Source organism: Vipera ursinii (genome assembly GCF_947247035.1).
Source record: "Vipera ursinii genome assembly, chromosome: 11".
NCBI classification, from domain to species: Eukaryota; Metazoa; Chordata; class Lepidosauria; order Squamata; family Viperidae; genus Vipera; species Vipera ursinii.
Window position 1 is genome coordinate 1,605,360 of NC_139524.1, and position 22,484 is coordinate 1,627,843.

The 22,484-nt window shown below is 41.4% G+C and overlaps 1 protein-coding gene across 1 annotated transcript in view; it reads left to right on the forward strand.

Annotated features, from left to right (window-relative positions):
* IQCH (IQ motif containing H) overlaps positions 1-22,484 on the forward strand; it is a gene marked incomplete at both ends in the record, with an annotated part of 134,872 nt that overhangs the window by 18,779 nt on the left and 93,609 nt on the right. The window contains 6 exons of the mRNA XM_083371727.1: positions 6,568-6,688; positions 7,665-7,793; positions 8,757-8,989; positions 10,630-11,181; positions 15,051-15,117; positions 22,380-22,463. Of these exons, the coding sequence (XP_083227853.1) occupies positions 6,568-6,688; positions 7,665-7,793; positions 8,757-8,989; positions 10,630-11,181; positions 15,051-15,117; positions 22,380-22,463 (1,186 nt within the window). The remainder of the gene's footprint in view (positions 1-6,567; positions 6,689-7,664; positions 7,794-8,756; positions 8,990-10,629; positions 11,182-15,050; positions 15,118-22,379; positions 22,464-22,484) is intronic.

Below are 22,484 nucleotides of genomic sequence, written 5' to 3' on the forward strand. Positions count from 1 at the left end.
CCACAAGTCTAAAAGTTGCCAAGGTTGGACACCCCGGCTCTAAAGAGAGCCACCTGACTGTTTTGCTTTGCAACAGCTGCAGTTTTCAAACTTTTTCTGAGGACAGCACCCCGGGAGCCAGTTATAGCAATCTGAACTGGGGAATGAATATACTGCAGGAACCAATCTGGGTCGGTCAGAGTTTTTAGACTCATGCTGAAGTCCATCCTCAGGGAATTTCTCTCTAGCAGTGTGTGTGCTTTGGTCTGTTCTGTGTGTGATATTTATATGGTGCCTGTTGTGTGTGGCTTTTTAGATGTTTATTGGGATGCTGATGTGCTGCCAAGTGAGCGGTTAGACAAGGAGACCTGAACTCATTAGTAGCTTCACACTGCTATGAACAAGGACACACATTCAGTTTTGCAGCTACTAAGATTGTTGGACGAGCAGGCACAAAAACAGCCAGGGATGTGATGGAACCCTGGGAAATGGGCCCTCATCAGTCAACAGGAGTGCCGATTTACCACCAGCTTATCAAGTACTGAGGAAGAGAGGGCTGGGCAGCACAGGCAAAAGAGCCAATGACTTCATTGCCAGCCATCAACACCCCAATCAAACATCGAAAAAACCCACATACAACAGACACCATATAAATACTGCACACAGAGCAGCCCAAAGCACACACTCTGCCAGAGAACGGTTGCCTGAAGATGGGCTCCAGCACGAGTCCGGAAGTTCAGAAGACTAAACCTCTCTGGACCAGGTGATTGACACAGACTGGATCCTGCCGCATTATCCCAGGACACGTAGATTCGCCTTCATTCGTAATGAATATACTCACTATGGCTAGAGATACCTTTTCCAGGCAAGAGCGCCTATGGCACATGTATGCAGGCCTACCTGGGCATTAGCAGGCCCTTGTTACAGCTTGAAAGAATGCCTGATCCAGAAGTGATGGTGCTCAACTGTGAATCTGAACCAAAAGAGGCAGAGGTCCCTGCCTGCTTTGTGGAGTGATCTAAGATTTGGCAGTACTCTGGTTATGACTTCATTCCAGGTTGCTAGCTCAGATCTGGTCTTCCGTAAGCAACAACAGAGCACATGTTGAACATTTTTGCAATAAATAATAGGACGAAAGAGAACCTCCAGTTGTGTTGAAGCAACCTGAATGTATCAGCCATTTGATTCTCATTTTAAAAAGGCTAGTCAAGAATATTACTGTTACTTGAACATATAGCTTAAAGAATTTTCTGCAGATTATATCAGTGACATTGATATAACATATATCAATATATAACTGCAATATATAACTTAGCAGCACTTGTGAAAATATGAAATTATGTTAATTAACAGGCAATGTAAATATACAAATTAACATTAATTCAACTTGAATGCAAACTATGTTAATTGCACATTAGATGTATAGATTGGTGTTTGTGAATTCACAAAATTCTGTTAATTACATTTGCTTAAATATGCAGATTAGCTGTGTTAATTAAAATAGCCTGCGAATTATTTTAATTGTGTGCGTCTTAAGAGTGGCCGATTAGCTGCAGGCCTCTTACTGCTTTCTCCTCTGGCAATTTCCCAGTTACTCACCTCTGTCAAAGAGCAAAAATGCCCATTGAAACCTCCACAAAAATAAGTCTTCATAATTGCAGTGACCTCAAAGGAGCTTTCCATCATTTTCATGTTCACAGAATTGTTGCGTAGCGGTAGACTTATACTGAGGCTTGGGTCTCCACCTTCCAATAAATAAATAAATAATGCAAGATAAACTTGGCTCCTTTTCATTTATTCATGAGAAGGAATTTAATGCCTTTGCCATCCCCGAGTTTTTACGAGTCCTGCTGTCCCTCCCCTCGTTCTTTCTCTTGCTTTCGTTCTCTGTGAAGCTGTGGGCCTCTCTCCGTGTCTGGACTCTGCCCTGCTTGTATCTGAATTGCCTTTGCATAGGAAAGGGGCAGCCATTTATTCTAGAAGCAATTCTCTAGTAGTAAGACCAATGGTTTTCTTTTCAGATGTGCTGTGGGATGGACAAAGAAGGTGTAAGATCTTGGGAAGGGGAGTGGGGAGAAGCCTCTATCTATGGTTTCAATTACGAAAAGAGAATAAAACCTCCAATGTTGGCATCCGGAATGGAATCAGACTTAAACACTGCGGTAATTTGCAGCACGTTTGCTGCATTTATAACCAACGTAACAGAAGACAACGTCAAATTAATAAACTGTCCTTTTCCCCAAATATAAGAGAAGTAATAATTGGTGAGATCGGGTTAAGTGAGCAGATGACTGCATGCAGTTTCCTCTCCACCCAGAAATGGGAACCTGAAGGTCACCTCTATCCCAGATGACAAACCGAAAGTGTTTTGTTGGTAAACAAATTAATCTTTGGAAAGGTCACCATTTGTTTTACATTTTGCATCCAGTCCTTGTCATCTGGAATCCAAGATGGGCTGTCACTCCGCAAGGTGGAGGGGAGCCGAGGCTGCTTCTCTCCCTATCAGCATTCTTCGAATGAACGCCACGCCTGATTGAGATGCTGTGGGCTGCTGCCTTACAGCTGTCGCTGGACAAGGAGGGAGGCCCAGCCCGAAATTCCAATAAGCCCAGCTGTCCGATCCTGCTCGGCACTGGCTGGCCTCTTGCCCACCGCTAAAACACGCAGCAGCAGTTTGTGCCAGCTCTTTCCCGGCTCCCTCCCTCCTGGGCTGCGTCTGTTCTGCCTTTGAAAGGCACTGCGGCCACGCATCTCATCTTGGCCACCCACCTGGTGCGGTAATTTGAGGCCGGCCGGCTGGAAGGACAACCTAGAAGAGGCTTTCGATTAGAAAGGCTTCCCTGAGAGTCTAAATGGGCTTTGACTCTAAAATGGGAGAACTGGGGCTTTGGACGGTTGAACGGTTAACAGAAGGAACGGCAAAGTTTCTTGCTCAAAAGTCTAGGCTGCCTTGAGCCAACTTTCCAACCTCTCCTCGCTAATCAGAGGGAGGCTGATAGCAACTTTTCAGGCTGACAAATTTAATGGAAAGTCATAAGCTTTTGTCAGCCATGCTTACTTCATCAGATGCACAGAGTAGCTAGACTGATGTTGGATTTAAATTGGGGTGAGGCTGGGTTGGGGGTGGGGGGAGATACAGATGCCGGCTACCTGAGACAATTTACAAGTGTCTTTTCAATTGGCAATTGTAATGTGCTGAAAGCCTGTTGTGTTTGTTGAGCTGGCCTGAAACCATTTGAGGTATGTAAGTTCAGCCATCTCTCTGCTCAATTGTGCCTGTAAAATTTCTTTGTTCCAAAAGAGCTACTCTGAAATCTGTAATGGAGCGTCTTGGGAAATTAAAATGCTCAGATACCACTTTGTCCTAGTTTTGAGCCTTTGTGCTAGATTTGTGTCCATTAACTCTTTTGCCTACAGTCTGCCATGTTTGTCCTGCATGGAATCCAGAGGGGCATTGCTGGCAGATCATGGCAGGGGTCACCTTAGAGAAAGGGCTGTGGAAGGACCGCTAATCTGGGGAGTGAAGACAGGTCGAGGCCTCTAGCGGTACTATGGGTGTAAATGCAGAGGCAAAGTAGGTACCTGGCTTTTTTTCCCTTCTCCACCTCCTTCCAATTGAAAAGTGTAATAGTTTAGCCTCTCCATACATCTGATGTACTGAGCAGTATACAAAAATTTGGAATGGAAAGGGAATTCTTCATTGGCCAAGTGTGATTGGACGCACAAGGAATTTGTCTCCTATAAGCTCACAGTGTACCTGTAAATGGCAAGTAATAGATCATAAATCATAGTTACAATCATGAATCATAAGTTACAAACAATAATTTATAAATCATAAGAAACTAATAGAAGAATATGGTAGGAAAGATGAGATGATATGAAAAGATGAGAATAGACAGCGCTGTGGAATTAAGTGTTCAGGAGAGTGATGGCACGGGGGGGGGAAACTGTCTTTGTGTCTAGTTACTTTGGCATGCAATGCATATCTCTATTAATAACATTCGTATCTGAAAAAGCCCTACAGGTAGTCCTCATGTAGAAACTTGGTCTTTAAGTGAGGCACTCACTGTGAAAATCCCACCGGGTTTATGATTTGATTTCAGATTTCCTTTGCTTTACAGACCTGCAAAGGTCACAAATGCGAGACTTGGTTGCAAAGTTACTTTTTCATCACTGTTGTTGCTGCAAATGGTCACTAAACAAGGCATTGCTGAACGAGAGCGACCTGTATTGAATTCCTGATTTTTGGCTGTCGTAGACTAATATGGCTCTCCTACTAATATTAGCCTGCTCTGTGGTGATTTGGAAGAAGTTGATAATTTATGCTAAATATCTTGGGAAGGTACCAGATGCTTAAGTCAGCAGATGGAGAAAAGTGGAAATAGTTTCTTAAGTGGTTAAGTCTATATTAAATGTTTCTGTATATTCATATTTTGCATTCCTTTTGTATTGAATTGCTTCGGTACCCACAATTAAAAATCTTTTCACATGAAGTGACAAAATTAAGTGTCTTTTTCCCCCCTAAAAAACATAAAATAGTTGAAGGGTTTCATCACAGATGGGAAGGGTTTTTGTTTTTCTTGGCTTGCTTTCTGGCGGGGGCGATATATTTTCCATGTGTCCATAATTTTGCAGAATCATTTCCACGGGCCACTAGTAATATGAAGCCATCATCCAACTAATTTATCAGTGTCGCTAAAGAGTAGTAACTGAAACAGCCTTGCATCTGGAGCCAAATGTTCTGCTTCTGTTCCATCCTCAGGATCAATCTGATTCTACAGAAAACTTGTTGGTGAGTTGCTCATCTGTGAACGTCGAATGTGAACAATGAAACGGTCTCTGGTGTGTGCACATCCGGTGTCCATTTGCTGTTCTGCAATCTGCTGGATGCCTCCTTCACTTCCTAAAGTTGTTTTGCCTCAATTCTGTTTTGTTCCTAACAAAAGGAAAACAATGAAATTCAAAAAACCCTTTTTTAAAAAAAACTTCATTTTAAATTGAACCATAGAAAAATAACCATATTGAGTGGGACATTTTTATCCACAAGAGAAATGCGCTTCAACAGAACTAATAGAATTCTTTTGTCTCATGCCTCAAGTTAATTATACAGAGAATTGCTTGAGATAAAGAGAAAATACTTCTGCAGCACATTTCAGGCATATTATGCAGAGTAAATGTTTGCCGGCAGCCCAAATTAAGATCTCTGTTCTAACCTTTGAAAATTGTGTTCTGATGTAATGTTTCTCTCCACCAAAATGTTTTCACGATATTAGACATGTCCAATTCATTGCCTGGAAATGAGTCATTTGCTTCAGCATTACATGAATCCTGTGAGCAGGATGCCTGATTTTGTCCAGCTCTTCCTTTCTGATAGAGGCATCTGAGACACTCCATGTGGTCAGCCAGCTCCAAAACGGACGGTTCCTTGCAGGCAGACCTTTCTGGAAGAAATCTAGAACCATTCCTGTGATGACCAGCATCATGTTAGGATGGACTTGGAAGATACGCCTTTGGATTGTCAGTTAACTCTACCTTTATTGTTGGAACCAAAAAGTAGGCACAGCGTTGTATTTATTTTAGCTTCCTCTTGAGGAATACTGGTCTCTCAGGTTACGTATTAGGCATGTGTTGCTATAGTAAGCTTAGCAAAGGTCTCTAACAAAAAGTCCAAAACAAGTGTTAAAAAAAATCGTTATACCAGCTGCTGAGTGAAGAGGCCAAACTGCCAACAAATAATAAAGCAAAGGCAGAACTATTCAACTTCTAATTTAACAGAATAACAGATTTGGAAGGGAGCTGGAAGGTCTTCTGGTCCAACCCACTTGCTCAAGCGGGAGACCTCAACCCATTTCAGACAAGTGACTGTCCAGTCTCTTCTTGAAAGTGATGGAGCACCCACAACATCTGAAGACAAACTGCTCCACTAGTTAATTGTTCTCACTGTTAGGAAATTTCTCTTTAATTCCAGGTTGCTTCTCTTCTTGATTAGTTTCCATCCATTGCTTCTTGTCTTGCTTTTTCGTGCTTTGGAAAATAGGTTGCCCCCCCATTCTTTGTTGCAGCCCCTCAAATATTGTTATCATGTTGCCCCCTAGAATCAAGACCAATAGCTATTTAATTTTTATTGTTCTGAAACAGTGCTGTAAATTGAGCACTGAAGAACTAATGAAACAGAAGTACAAAAAGTTATTTATCCTGCCGCAATCTTGGTACTCTAGGCAATTAATGAGGTATTCTTCATGAAGTAGTGAATAAGCAGCAAATTTTTGCAACTATGTTTAGTAGGGTGATGAGCATTCATATGCACAACTGACTTTTACCAAACCATCATGAGATCTTTAAAAAAAGAGTTTGGATTACAAGAATGTGACCTTAATTATTCAGATTTTTCTATAGATTTAAATATATTTAAATTACATGAATTGCTGATAGAACCCTATAATATATTGCACATTCCTAAACCATGAAACCTTCCAATTTTTTGGTGGTTAGTATCAAATTATATTTTATTGCCTAAAAAACCTTCCTAGACATAAGTGGTCCATACAGTCTGCAGTTGAAAGAGGAAATGTTTTTCTCTTTATTTAGGCACCAACGCAAAAGATTGCAAAAGGTGTGACAGGCAACAACCTTTCCGTAGCACCACCATCCTCCCGTTTGAACAACATTCGCTCTGCCGTGCCTATTTCTGAGAAGGATGCAGAGAAAGGTCAGTCGTGGTCACTTCATTCTGCTGGGCCCATTCGCTCTCTTTGCCTTTGCAAATATAAGTGAATTATTCAACTTTCAAGTGAGTAATGTGGTTGTGAACGGATTCTGCCTTCCCCGCTGACTTTGCTTGTCGGAAGGTCGCAAAAGGTGCTTTCAGGACACCGGAACTGTCAAAGATTTGAGCCATGCGTCCAAATTTTGATCACGTGACCGCACAGATGCTGCAGCAGTCATAAGCGTGAAAAATGGTCATAAGTCGCTTTTTTCAGGGCTGTTATAACTTTGGTCACTAAACAAATTGTTGTAAGTTGAGGACTGCCTCTTTCCAGCTTGGATCTCCATCCGACGAGCTCCTGCCCGTCGCTTCTTGTCCTGGCCTCTGATGCTGTGGAGAAAAGGTAGGGCCCCTCGGGCACAGGCAGTCCTCATCCTACGGTCGCTTAGTGACCGTTCAAAGTTACAACGGCACTGAAGAAAGTGACTTATGACCGTTTTTCATACTTATGTCAGTTGCAGCATCCCCAGGGTTGCGTGATTTACATTCGGATGCTTGGCAACTGACTCATATTTATGACGGTCGCAGAGTCCTGGGGGTCATGTGATCCCCTTCTGTGACTTTCTGACAAGTAACTACAGTGATTCTGTCAGGACCCCAAAACCCTCCTCCGTTTAAGATTCACTTAACTGTGGCAAGAAAGGTGGTAAAAAGGGGCAAAACTCACTTAATCAATTTCTTCCTTAGCAACATAAATTTTGGGCTCCATTGTGGTCATTAGTCGAGGACCACCTGTACGGGAAGACGGTGTCACCTCACCTTCTGCTGGCTTCTCCTAACTGTCAGCTACTCTTCAGACACACCCTCTCTGGTTCCGCCTTCGCTCCATCCCCTCTCTGAGCTGTTTGTAAGTCAGAAAGGTTAGACCGCCCAGGTAAGTTGCCCTTGAAATAATCAGTGAAGCCTCGTCTCTTCCTAGGCATCCTAAATCTAATTGAAAGAGGACTGATCCCACGTGCTGCTAGGATTACTCTAGAGAAGCCACCCATTCTGCCAAAGCCTGTTCCTCTCCATGAATTTCAAACAAAGCACAAGAAGGTTGATCCAGGTAGGTTCAGGCAAGCGGGCACCATCATTGGATAATGTGCTAAGACACCTTTGTTATCCTCAGCGATTTAAAAATTTAAAACTTGAAAGCACAAAAGTGATCATGGAAATCTTCTGATTCTTCCCGCTTGAAGCCCCAGCAGTGCATCTTTTAACAGAATAACTGAGTTGGAAGGGACCTTGGAGGTCTTCTAGTCCAGCCCCTGCTCAAGCAGGAGGACCTATACCATCTCAGACAAGTAACTGTCCAGTCTTTTCTTAAAAACCTCCAGTGGTGAAGCACCCACAACATCTGGAGGCAAGCTTCCGCTGGTTAATTGTCCTCACTGTCAGGAAGTTTCTCCTTAATTTCAGGTTGCTTCTCTCCTTGATCAGTTTTCATCTGTTGTTTCTTGTCCTGCCCTCTGGTGTTTTGCAAAATAGGTTGACCCCCTTGTCTCTGTAGGAGCCCCTCCAACATTGGAACCCTGCTATCATGTTTTATACCAGTGGAACAACTTGCCTTCAGACGTTGTGGGTGCTTCATTCCTGGAGGTTTTTAAGAAGAGATTGGACAGTCATTTGTCTGAAATGGTGTAGGGCACAGGTGTCAAACTCAATCACGTCACATGATGTAGCTTGATGATTTTTGCCTTTGGCTTGCACTGACACATCTGGCCTGCGCTTGACGCATCTGGCCTGCTGGCTGCCAATTTGACACCCCTGGTATAGGGGGGTCCTGCTTGAGCAGGGGGCTGGACTAGAAGACCTCCAGTGTCCCTTCCAGCTCTATTCTGATTCTAATTCTAATCTGTTGATTGACTATGATTGTGGGTTTGTTCGTTGTTTAATGTAGGCAAAAAAATAGATCAGATCTCAGTTCAGCGTGGCTTTTGGGGTGACAAAATTATATGTTTGAGGATTTTGAGCACCCTGACCTTTTCTTTTCCTGGAAGCTTTTCACAGCCTCTTATCTGTGCCATAGATGGGCCTCGGCAGACTGAGAAGGTAGAAGCAGCTCCCCTCCCATCCCAGAAGCCCACCCAGGTCTCTGAGTACCCAGCAGAAGGCGGAAAGGAGAAGAAAGGAGCCAAGGGGAGCATCGCTCCACCACCGTCCTGCATCTCCGTCATTTCCTCCAAGAAACTCAAACAGCAGCAGCTGCTTCAGGCAATGAGACTGAGGCGGTCAGCCACCCCTTCGGTTTGTTTGGGAAAGGTACGAGAGTCCCATGTGAGGCCTCTGGGCCTGGATAGGCCAACTTTCTGTGGCTACACACGTGCCAAATTTTATGTAACTTCAGATATTATCATATTACATACATTTTAGATATCATTGCATTTTTTATAATTTTTAGACATGACCACATACTATGCAATTCTAGATCCTACCACATTTACACCTTAAACAGAGATTGTTTTGGGTTTTAATCATGGATTCTAAACAGGTTGTTTCATAGATGTAGAGTTCAGTGACCGCTCAAAGTTACAGCAGTGCTGAAAAAAATAACTTTACAGCCATTTACAACCTTCCCAGTGCCCCTCAGTCACGTGATCCCCATTACAAACACAGTCCACATTATCCATGCCTGACAGTTTTTTCCCCCTTGCAGAGCAGAGAAACTGGACTCTCTCTTGCAGTGTTGCAATCTCTTCTTCTCCTCTTCCTAGGCATCCTAAATCTAATTGAAACAGGATTACTGCTAGGATTACTCTAGAGAAGCCACCCATTTTGCCTTTCCAAACTTCTTTCTGGAGGGGAGAACAGTCAGGGAAAATAGAGATTTCCTGCAGAAATCATTGCTTTTTTATCTTTCCCCACAGAGAGTGGAGAGGAAGGGATTTCAAAAGAATAAGCTGTTTGCATAGCATGCCCATAGCTCACAGCTCCAGGCTGCAGTGTGATCACATTGCTTTTGATAGCAATAGCACTTATACATCCCTTCACAGTACTTTACAGCCCTCTCTATGCTGTTTACATAGTCAGCATATTGCCCCCAGCAGTCTGGGTTCTCATTTTACCAACCTCAGAAGGATGGAAGGCTGAGGCAACCTTGAGCCGGTCAGGATCGAACCCCTGGCAGTGAGCAGAGTTAGCCTGCAATACTGCATTCTAACCACTGTGCCAGCACGGCACATGACATCACAGAGAACAGGGGATTGACTTATTCTCCAAAGCACCTGAAGGCATTATAAGATTGGTCCCTAAAGAGAGAGCCAGACTAAAAGTAGGGAGAAATTTTCTGACACTGAGAACATTAATTGGTGTAGAATAGCTTGCCTCCTGGAGTTGGGTGTGCTCCATTGCTGAAGGTTTTCAAGAATAGAGTGGACAGCAGTTTGAACCAGATGATATAATGTCTTCTGCCTTGGGCAGGAGGTAAGACTAGAAGACCCATCTTTCCTTCAGTGCCCCACCAAAATGAGCTACAGATAGTCTTCAACTTACAACTATTTTTTAGTGACCGTTCAAAGTTAAAACGGCTCTGGAAAAAGTGACTTATGATCATTTTTCAGACTAACAACCATCACAGCATCCCCATAGTCAGGTGGAAACTGGCATGTATTTATGACCTGTTGCCATGTCCTGGGGTCACATGATCCCTTTTGGTGACCTTCTGACAAGCAAAGTCAATGGGGAAGCCAGATTCACTTAACAACCATGTGAATTCACTGAACAATTGTTGCAAGAAAGGTCGTAAAATGGGGCAAAATACACTTAACAACTGTCTCACTTAGCTACAGAAACGTTGGGCTCAATTGTGGTTGTAAGTCAAGGACTACCTGTACCTATCTCCACGGCCCATTGGGGGGCTGGGCCCTTTTTCATATCAGTTTCTCTTCCTTCTCTCTCTTTAGAGCCCGGAGGCAGTGCCGCCGGAGACATTCAAGAAGGTGGCTTTTGAGTTCGAAATCCCTGTTTGCAATGGTGTCATTGACTATGCAGCCTCCGACCTGGTTCAGTTCAAGCAGTACTGCTGTCTCCTTTGGGGAAGCGTCTTCTCCTTCCTGCAGCAAGTGGAGACTCTGATGAAGAACTATGCCGTTCCTTTGGCCATTGTCACGGGGAAGAAAGTGATGGACCTCATCCCAGATTTTGAGCTAAACCAGAGAGCAACCCGGGAGGAAATCCTCTCGGTCTTAAAGAACATCTCTACTATTCAGAAGTTTCTAAAACAGCCTGGCCGGAGATACAAAGGCCAAAACGGGGCCGAAAAGGCAGCCACCAAGATCCAGGCAACGTGGAGGTGCTACAAACTGAGAACTTCCTACATTGGATTCAGACATCGGCAGTGGGCCTCGGGCATCATTGCCATTTCCTGGCTGATCCACGCCCACTTGCAGCAGGTCCGAAAGACCCTTAAGGAATCGCGGCAGAGACACCTGGAGAACTTCCACCTCAGGACCAAGGTAGTTGCTTGGCCCCTTCATCTCGGCATCCGTGCCCAACTATTGCCATCAAATGTCCCTTCCCCTCCCCCCCCAATTTAACTCTCTTGTCCAAGCATATTTTATGCTTCATTAAATGTGCAGCCTTTGCTGCCTACAGTCTGCCTCCCCCTTCCCCCAACCAACTGCTGCTTTTGCTTTGCAGTGTGAAATTGGGAAAACAAAATCCCTCTGATTTGACTTGGGTCCTTCTTGTTCAAAAAAGTATTCGGTAGGTTTGGAATAGAACACTTTTGATTGTATTTAGCAACGCGCTTCTTAAGAGTTGCTTTTAGGAATAGCTTAGGTTCTGTAAGACTGTTGTTTCTGGAAATAGTAACGGTCGGTGTACCTGTCAACTCTCCAGCTTCTGCCAATGCCAAACCCTGGACATCATTACCTCGTCTCTTTCCCTGCTTCTGTCGTCTCCTTCCAATTTTACTCAATACCTGTACAGTACTATCATACCTTCAGTTTTACCTGTACATTATTTTTATTTTTCATGCCATTTATAGCCTGCTTTTCCCAGACAGATAACTAGAATAGACTAGAGCTGGAAGGGACCTTGGAGGTCTTCTAGTCCAGCCCCCCGCTCAAGCAAGAGAACCTGTACCATCTCAGGCAGATGATTGTCCAGTCTCTTCTTAAAAATCTCTAGTGATGCAGCGCCCACGATTTCTGGGGGCAAGCTGTTCCACTGGTTGATTGTCCTCAGTCAGGAAATTTCTCCTTAATTCCAGGTTGCTTCTCTCTTTGATCCGTTTCCAACCATTGTTTCTTGTCCTGGTGCTTTGAAGAATAATGTGATTCCCTCTTCTTTGTGGCAGCCGCTCCAATACTGGAACACTGCTATCATGTCACCCCTATTTCTTCTTTTCTTTAGACTAGCCAAACCCAAGTCCTGCAGCTGTTCTTCATATGTTTTAGTCTCCAGGCCTTTGATATTCTTACTTGCTCTTCTCTGAACTTTTTCCAAGGTCTCAACATCTTTTTTGTAGTAGGGTGACCAAAATTGGTTGCAGTATTCCAGGTGTGGTCTCACTAGGGCTTTGTAAAGCGGTACTAGTACTTCTCATGATCTTGATTTTATGCCTCTATTTATACAACCCAGGATTGTGTTAGCTTTTTTGGCTGCTGCTGCACACTGCTGGCTCATGGTCAAGTGATCGTCCACTAGGACTCCAAGGTCCCTCTCACAGTTACTGTTTTTGAGCCAGGTCTCACGAAATACTTATATCTTTGATTTTTCCTGCCTAAATGTAAAACTTTGCTTTTCTCCACAGTAAAACTCATTTTATTGGATAGGGCCCATTGTTCAAGTTTGTCAAGATCTTTTTGGATCCTGAGCTGTCTTCTGGGGTGTTGGCTACTCCTGCCAGTTTGGTGTCATCTGCAAATTTGATGAGTTCCCCTTCAATTCCCTCATCTAAGTCATTGATGAAGATATTGAAGAGTACTGAGCCTGAGCCTTGTGGTACCCACTGCTTACTTCTCTCCATGTGGATGTAATGCCATTGAGGACTACTCGCTGAGTATGGTTTGTCAGTCAGTTACAAATCCATCTGGTGGTGAAGTTGTCTATATTCCACCTTTTTCTAGCTTACCAAGCAGTAGATTGTACTTTGTTGAATGTCTTACTGAAATCTAAGTATACTATATCCATAGTATTTCACTGGTCTACTAATTTGGTCACTTTATCAAAGAATGAGATAAGATTGGTTTGGCATGATCTTTTTTTTTAACAAACCCATGCTGGCTACTACTTATAATTTGTTTGCTTCTAGTTGTTCGCAGATCTGTTTTTTGATGATCTTTTCCAGGCTCTTCACAGGTGTTGATGTTAGACTGGCTAGTCTGTTGTTTCCTGGGTCTGGTTTTTTTTCCCTTTCTTGAAGATGGGAACCACATCAACCCTTTTCCAATCCTGGGTACTTCCCTGATGCTCCAGGATTTATGAAAGATGTGGTGTAATGGTTCTGAGATTACACCTGCCAGCTCCTTCAGAACTCTGGGATGTAATATGTCGGGTCATGGTGATTTATATTCATCAAAGTTGGATAGGTGTTCCCTTATCATTTTCTTGCTTATTTTAATTTTTGTTTCTAGATTGTCTTTTGCAGTAGTTTTTTTTAGTATGTTGGGCTATAATTCCTTTTTGTGTGAAGACTGACACAAAGTATGAAACAGCTCTGATTTCTCCCTGTTGCCTGTTATTTCCTTGCCATCTTCTCTCTTTTCTATAGTGGACCTACAGTTTCCTTGACTTTTTTCTTGTTATTAATATGTTGAAAGAAACTTTTTTTATTATCCTTGATTTGAGCCTTTGTTCTGAGCCTTTGCTTTCCTGATTTCATCTTTGCAGGTTCTGGCTGTCTGCTGATAATCAGCCTTAGTTATGTGTCCCTCTTCCCATTTTTTGTACTTGTCCTTTTTGTCTTTTAGTTTGTGTAAGAGATCTTTGTGCAGCCATGCTGGTTTCTTCTTGACTTTCTTGTTTTTCTTTTTCAGTGGTATTGTGCTGGACTGGGCTTTTGTTATAGCATTTTTCCCATGTTTCTTGAGTTGTTTTCCCCTTTAGAATTTTCATCTATGGAATCTTTCCTAGGTTCTCTCTGAGTTTGTTAAAATCAGCTCTTTCGAAGTTTAAGACGGTTGAATTATTTGCTATTGCTTGTGTATGCATTATATTGAATTCCAGTATGACGTGGTCACTTTCCCCCAAGGTTCTGGCAACTTCAACTCCCTCTATCACTTCTTCTCTATTAGTAAGAATTAGGTCCAGTATAGCTGTACTTCTAGTTCCCTTCTCCACCTTTTGGAAGACAAAGTTGTCAGCTAGGTGGGTTAGGAATCTGTTTGATCTCCCACTCGCTGCAGAGTTTGTCTCCCAGGTGGTATCTGGGTAGTTGAAGTCTCCCATTACTATTGTGGTATGCTTCCTACATACATTTGCTAACTGGTTGGCAAAGAGTCCATCTATTTCTTCTGATTGGTTGGGTGGTCTATAGTCTACCCCTATGACAATGTCAATTTTTCCCCTTTTATATTGACCCATATACATTCTGGAGGGATTTTATCTTGGATCAAAGGGTCTAACAGAAGTTTTTAAAGGAAACTCCCAGTATGCTGTAAGTTGAGGTCCACACATCTTAAAAGTGGCTGAGGTTGAGCAACTCTGCCTGAGGGTTTTAAAGGCCAGCACATCTAACAATGTCCAGTAAGCCAGCTCTTTCAGTTGTTAGCATCCCAGCTGTGCATTTCGCATCCGTGGAAATGTCAGGGTTCAAGGGCAGCTCCACACAGAGAACACTGCGGTAGTCAAGATGGTGTAGTCAGGGCATGGATTCTGTGTTCCAGAGAGACCGTTTGTTGTGGCCCCGCCTCCTCCAGCAGCAGATGCAGCACCTTCCTCCCACCTCATCTCTGCGGTCCCTCCCCCCTTCTCTTCCTCTGCAACACAATACCATGCACTTGATTTGTGGCCCACAAAAACAATCTCCCTCGCCTCTGTGGCAGTCACTACTTTGTCAGAAAGTACTTAAGTTTGCAGACAAGCTTTTAATTAGTGCTCACCATTTCATTTATGTTTGCTTTCTCTCTTTTTTTCATTCATATTCTGTTAATTAAGTGATCAGCCTCTAATCTTCCCCTGCCAGTAGCTTCATGTAGCCATCTAATTAAATTAATTGGGGAAGATGTTTTAAGTATGTGATTAAATCAATTAATATAATTTATGCCTGGCTTAACTGTACAGTGGGAAAAAAAAGGAGGGGGAACAGCTGAAGTTTGACTGGGTTGCATCCGCGGCAGGTCCCTCCTGTCACTGATCAATGCCTTTTCTTGATTTTTAGCATCTGGCCGCCAACTGGAATCGCATCAGGAGCTCTAGGAGGACGATTATCCACATCCCATCGTTAGGTAGAAGGCTTTTGTCTCTGGGTCTATCAGCAACCCCTATTACACACCGCATTATGACTCCTTGATTGAGTTCAAGGAAGGCCTTGTTTTATTCAAATTGGTCTCGGCAGGAAAATGTTGTCGACATGATGAGAGTAATAACGGAGGGCCTTCACTTGAAACGGCGGCGTTTAATTTGGGGATTAAGCAAATAAAGTCATTATGTAGGGGCTGCTATTCAGCGGAGAGGTGATTTGCAGTAATTCGCTTCCCTCTGTATGAAATGAACTAAAAAGTTGTATTATCTCCCCCTCCCGCCCCCTTTTTCTTCCCTCTCTGCTGCCCTCCCCTTAACCCCCCCCCAGCCACCCAAACAGGGTTTCTGCTTGCCTTCCACGAGGAGGAGATGTGGGGTTTGCTGGCTTGGGTGCTGTTGCACCACTAAGCCAGGATGCTGCTTGCACCCTGCTTTTAATCAAATGTGCAGTCAAAATGATAAGCCACATTCTCTGAAATTATTTAGTTCTAATTACGAGCAGATGGGAGGGTTTATTTGCACCTTGGGCGCCTCAGCAAAAGGAAATGCTGTGGTGAACAAGAATAATTAAGAAGTTGAATAGTGGGGTGGATTTTTTTGTGTGTACTTAAATAATCTGCAGCTCCATGTTAATTAGCACTCGGGTAATTATTTAATTACATTTATGAATTGGGGGGCTTAAGAGTTATTTCCCTGTACAGCAGTGGGGATTTTTCGATCCAAGATGTTTCTCAAAAGGATCTTTCTAGGAAATGACTGAAAATGGGAACAGTGGCCCACTTTTTAAAATAAACGAGGCAGCTTTCTTTTAATTGGGGACAAATAGAAAATATATGTGTAGAAGGTATCCGAGCAGCCTTCTTTTTGATCCTCTGTGGCCGTCCCTGCTGCTGTGGAATCGCTGAGCGGCTGATGGAAGGGGCGGCTCTGGGCATCCTCAGACGAGCTGCCCTCACCTCGCTCTTCCCCAGACCCCCCCTTTAAAGTCTCAGGTGAAGCTTGCAGTATGCTGAGTCCAGGTTTATTACAGTCAAAGACAAGAGACCAGAGCAAGTTAAAAACACTCAAGGAATATCCAGTTAAAAATTCTAGAATTAAATAATAAAAAACAGATAAAATCACAATTTGGCATCCAAAATCTGTCAGTTGTACACGAGCAAAATTCAGCATGGTCTAACTACAATATGATATCAGTCCTTAAACTGTGAGACCCGTACTCATTAAACACTAAAAGGCAAAGAGAGTCATAATTCAAAAGGCTTTGCTGCATTAATTGTGTAAAATAGCTATGATGGATCAATCACCTGTTTCCGACAAACCCCCAGTGCTGCTGCTGCCCACATTCTGAGCCACCTGGACTGAAGCTTGCAGTATGCACATCACAAAATTTCTCTTTCCTTACTTTTTTTTTAAAAAAACAACAACAACTTTCTGCTGCTTTTGATTGAAATGCAAGCAGCACATTAGAATATCCTTAGTTTCTTAAAAACAGAAATGTAGGCAGTACCTCAGCTATCCTTGGAGAAATCCTGTCTTGGATACAGTAAAAAAGCAAGGAGCCTTTTCAGGAAGTGAAATGGGTTAATGGTCTTGATATTATTTTTTTTCTTTCTATTATCAAATGTCACTGCAAAATATGTAAAAATATTAATCTCTGTTAAATAAATTATTGCTCTTTTTGAAGACATTTTATACAGAAAATAAGAGGATAAAATATAACTAGAGAACAAGAATCTTTGGCATATTTGCAGTTTTAATAAATGTTAGATTTGATAGATTTCAGAATATATATCTTTGCCTAATCTGGGAAAGACAGTTTTTTTAATTCCAGGGACTAAAACTAAAACATGGAAATAATGCAGCTGAGTTCAAAGTGTCCTAAATCACAGTTCCTGGAAGAACAAACTATAGCCAGAATTTGTGGCTTTGTGCTGCTACTGTTACCCCATTTGAGATCCCTTGATTGATGCCACTAATAATAAAATCACTTTTTTTTACCAAACCTACAATGATATACATGCTTGTTAATGAACTTTTTTCCCTTTTAGTCAAACTTTTTTTCTTAATCTCCAAAAAGTGTACTTAAACATGTTTACAGAATGTTTTTTCTAGTTGTCCTCTTAGGCCAGAGGTAGGCAACCTTGGCTCTTTTATGACTCATGGACTTCAACTCTCAGAATTCCTGAGCCAGCACATGATTGCCTACCCCTGAATTAGGCCAAAAGCCTCATCTTTAGGCTGAAGTTATACGTGGTGTGAAATGCTGTAGGGAGAGGTTAGAATTAGGTTTCCTGAAATCATTGAATTGTATTTAGGATGTTGACCTGGCCTTGGCGAGACCCAGGTTCTCGTCTTCCCTCAACCACAGAAATTCCTCTCAGATCATCCTACCTCACAGGGTTGTAGTTGGCAAAAATGCCGTGTACTCCTGGAGAAAACTTGGGATCTACATCTAACAAGCACAGAATTATTGTTTCCTATGTCAGATGTTATTTATTTCATTTTATTTATTTGATTTTTATCCAGCCTTTATTTCTTTATAAGTAACGCAAGGCAATTTTAAAGTACAAGCAGACCTCGACTTACGACTACATTTGAGCCCAAAATTTCTGTTGCTAAACAAGACATTTGTTAAGTGAATTTTGCCTCATTTTACAACCTTTCTTGCCACAGTTGTTAAGGGAATAACTGCAGTTGTTAAGTTAGTCACACAGTTATTAACTGAGTCTGGCTTCCCCACTGACTTTGCTTATCAGAAGGTTGAAAAGGGGGATCACGTGACCCCCGGGGGATGCTGCGACCATCATAAATAGGAATCAGTTGCCAAGCATCTGAATTCTGATCACATGGCCATTGAGATGCTCCAACGGCCATAAGTGTGAAAAATGGTCATAGGTGACTTTTTTCAGTGCCGTTATAACTTCGAATGGTCACTAAATCAACTGTTGTAAGTTGAGGACTACCTGTACAGGGAGAGCTAGTTATGTTCTCAAATGCTTGAACTTCAGGCACAAGAGCCGCTTGCCTTTCCTAGCAGGTGGCTTTGCTTCCACTCTGTGCTTCCCCCAGGTAGACCAGGGGCTCTCAATCCTGGCAATTTTGAGAGGGTTGTAGTTCAGTTCCCAGAGCGGAACCCCCCTGCTGCTGGGGAATTCTGGGAGTTGAAGGCCACTCCTCTTAAACTTACCAAGGTTGAAAAACACTCAGTTAATTTTGCTTCGTTCTCTTCTGGAAAAGTAATTGGTATCATCTTAAGATGGAGACATGAAGCTGGTTTAGAGACCAAAACTAAAACACACAAAATGGTTCCCTTCATTGCTCTATGTGCGTTTGCAAGACATAATGATTTGATGCCAGAGCTCTGCACAGTTGCGTCTTCATTCAGGTGCTTGTTTACAAACCCTAGTTGCATTTCATGAAAGTCAAGGAATCAAGTCTACTAACTAACTAACTAACTAGCTTTCTCTTAGAAGTGTGTGCATGCTTATTGGCCTAATACAAACTTTTTATATTCAAAAAATAAAGTTACACTTGAATAAATTCAGTGATTAATTATTCTTCGGTTGTGCCCTCTATATTAACCGATAATGATGCTGTAGTATTTCAGGAGCCTCTGTAAAAAGCTTGTAAAAATGAAAACTTTGAAATGATAATTGGAAAGTCATTTCATGAGCATTGATATTGAAGAGCCATGAATTTAGGATAGAATAATATTTTGTGGTTTGAAATAATGCCTTTACTGAGATGTTGCTTTTGTTTTAAATGACAACATTTCCCTCACATTAGAAATGCTCTTAAATTGAAAGTTGAGGATATTCTTAATCTATGGGAATCTTCTCAGTTTTTCTCTTTTCTGATTGTTGAGGCCCACAAACAAAGTATACAGTTTAAGAATAGACACAATAAGCTTGTGTTCTACCATTTCTCAAATAAATGTGCATTTTTAAAACAAATGTGAACATTCTATTCCATTATTTTTGAATTGTATTGATATGAAAGAGCTTTTAGCAAATTAAAATGGTGTTACTTTCTAAGGATACGAACAATTCTGCCCCATAGCAGTTTGTGGGACTCCATCTAATGGATGATTTTGTAAGCTTTTTCTTCTGCCATGTAATCTACTAACATCCCATTTTGATGCTACTTTAACTGCTGAATAAGAGGTCTAGATATTATTATGAACCTGGGAGAAGATGAAAAAGAACCTCTTGATCAGGAAACCCAGCCAACTCTACTCAAGTCGTTTCTCCACTTCAGCAACTTTAAATGGAGGGGATTCTGGGAGTTGAAGTCCGCCTACCTTAAAGTGGCAGAGATTGAGAGGCTGAGGTTGAAAGACTCTGATCTAGATTTTACCCTTCTGTAATGCTATAGATAGAAGCTATACCATATCTCCTGGGATAGAGGTGGGAACTCCACAAATTTTGGGTTAAATCCCCGTCAATGAAACCTGCCACTGGTCTGCCACAGTTTCATTTCTTGCGGGAGTCTTTGAGACCCAAATGCTTTAGGATCTTGGAATATCCCAACCATTGAACCAGATGGCTAAAGGTCTCCTGCCAGAGGGTTAGAAGACCTCTGAGGTCCCTTCCAGCCCTGACATTCTATGTTTTATACCTGTTTCCTGCCTGCATTCTCTGTGCAGTTGGCCAGACTGAGATACTTAGGCTTTTGATAAAGATTGGTCCTTGATCCCCATTAAGCACTAGACAGAATCAGGTAGATCTATAGAATGGGAAGGTCCACCCTAGTGAAGGATACCCTGCTGTGATGGCATCCCAGGACCAGGAATTTGATTCCTTCTAAAGCTGCTAAGAATATTCATCCAGACTTGCTTTTCAAAGTAATTATACAGGTGAGACTCAAAATAGACTTACATACCCATGTGGAATGGCTGTATTACTGTTAACCTTCTCATCTTTTCTACTATCTTCTATTGGTATCCTATGTTTATATTATTTTGTTGTTTGTATACACTGAGAGCTATTCTATTCTATCATTATTCTATTCTATTCTCTATGCTATCTTTCTATTCTATTCTATCATTCTATTCTATTCTGTTATTATACCATTAATTTGTAATTTCATTGTATTCTGTTGTGTTCTATTCTCTACAGAGAGAGAGAGAGATTGTGGGAGATTTTATTTTTCATGCAGGATCAACAAACTAACAATCAAGGGTTAGGGTTAGGGTCAATCCCCCACTGTGCCTGTTTTGGGTCTTTTCGGCTTCTGCCCGTCTCTGAAAGTACCTGTTACGCTTTCTCTTTGCCTTGTTCTGTGGGCGAGTTGTCTTTTGCACCTTTCTGTCCCAATAATCTGTGCAAGACCATTTATGACAACTTAAAAACATTTATGTGAATAAATTCTATTGCCACATGGAGAATTTTTTCCCCTTAATGAAATGTTTTGGAGCAGAATATCAGAAACTAGGACTTTAGCAGTTACATATTTTAAGGTATCCCAGTCTGCTTAAATGGATTGAATTTAGATTACTTTTTGATACCATTGTCTATGAGAGCTAAATGGAACTTCAGTCTTCAAAAGCATATATCCAATGATGAAATTAGATGTAGCTCATGGCAGTTGCCTTCAAAATCTCCTAGTAAGCCTTTTGAAGCATTTGTTTGGCAACTGCTGAAAACAAGCCATTATGCTAGCTAGAAAGGTAATTTGTTTTTCCATAATTAATTTTCAGTTGTCAGATTTTATTCTGTGACCTTCCCCCAAAGCCAGAAACTGAATGGCGCATCTAAAATGTCTCCTATTTGTTTGCCCAAAATGTGTACATTGGATACAACTTTTCCAGGTTTGGAGAGGAATTTGAGACCCATTTGCAAGAATTCAGAGGTCTTAATACAGAATTCTGAGGACAAAGCATTATTTTAATCTTGTTAGCAAACCATGCAATAACAGCAGCACATCAAACCTGCACTTATTAAGCAGCACTTGGTATCGATTTTCTGACAAACTGTGCTGCTGACAATTGATCTTTTTACTTTTCCTTTTAATACCAAGACCGTTTCTATGCAATTAGCTTAATTTCAAAATATTCTTAGATGGGACTATCCAAAAGTGTTAAATAGAAAGCATTTTATAAGAATCATGCAACTGCTTTGAAGTATTTATTTTATATCATACTCACACATTCCCAGAGAAACAGATTTGCCAGCCAGCCAGCAATGTGCTTGCGAAAACCCTCAGCGCATTATATCGGAAAGGGCCCAGCAAAAACCCTGCTTGTATTGTGTAATCCAGATGTCACAGTAATTGCAAATTAAAATGCTTTAATGCGAAAGAGAGAGCAAGAGAGAGAATATGTGTGTGAAAATTCAATTAATTTTGTTTTAACAGAAAGTGTTCTAGTTTTAATTATTCTATCAGGAAAAGACAACCAAGGCTTTAAATGTAGTTGATTTTAGTATTTGTTATTTTAATTGTCTTGGTTTTAGCTTTGGTTTTGTCTTGTATTTGCCATGTTTTTATAGGAGCTGTTTTGAGCACTATGTGAATAGAAAGCTGGGCAAGGTAATTCAAATAAAAACTAAGACATCTGCTCTTTTTTATTTTAGTAAATATTTAGGTATGCATCCTAAAATGTGGAATAAAGTTGCATGTCAATTTATTATAACAATCCTCATTAATAAACACTCAATTTCTTTATGGTGTTCCCTGGTTTTTACCTGATCTTGCTCTCAGAGAAATGATAGCAAACAAGATACAATGATAGCAAACAACTAACAAGATAGTTAAAATTCATTAAGGGAGAATGCTGTGTTTGAACCTGAGCATGCTGTATTTCTCCTCTTTCTGATTATCATTATAGGGAGATGCAATTCTTGTTCCTAATTATTTAAAAGCCAGATTAGGGTTCTGGTAATATGTTTTCAAAAATCCATACTTTATCGGAAAGTGTGGCTATGTATCTTATTCAGAATTAGTCTAGTATATATATTTTTTTCAAATTTCAATTATTCAGAATGTAGTGTAAATACATTGTACTGTTCTTCTTTTAAATAGATGAATTGGCCTTGTACTGCTTGAAAGCTGATCTCAGTAGTTCTTACCTTTTGTCTCATTTTCAATTTTATTAATTTTTCTGAAATATTAATGGTATACTGAATTCCCCCTCCCAAGCAAAAAAAGAAAGAAAAGAAAAAGAAAAAAGAGCAATATCCCAAGACGTTGAGGTTGAACCTTCTATGGATGCAATATGTGTTAATCAGTTGGGATTTTTTTCTTTCAGGATACAAGCAGTCACTTCGAGAGGCGGATCCAGATTTTGCTGTTCATCAGGCATCACAGTTTGGAAGGCTGTGCGAGATCAGAGGTACATTTTCCTTCCAGCAGC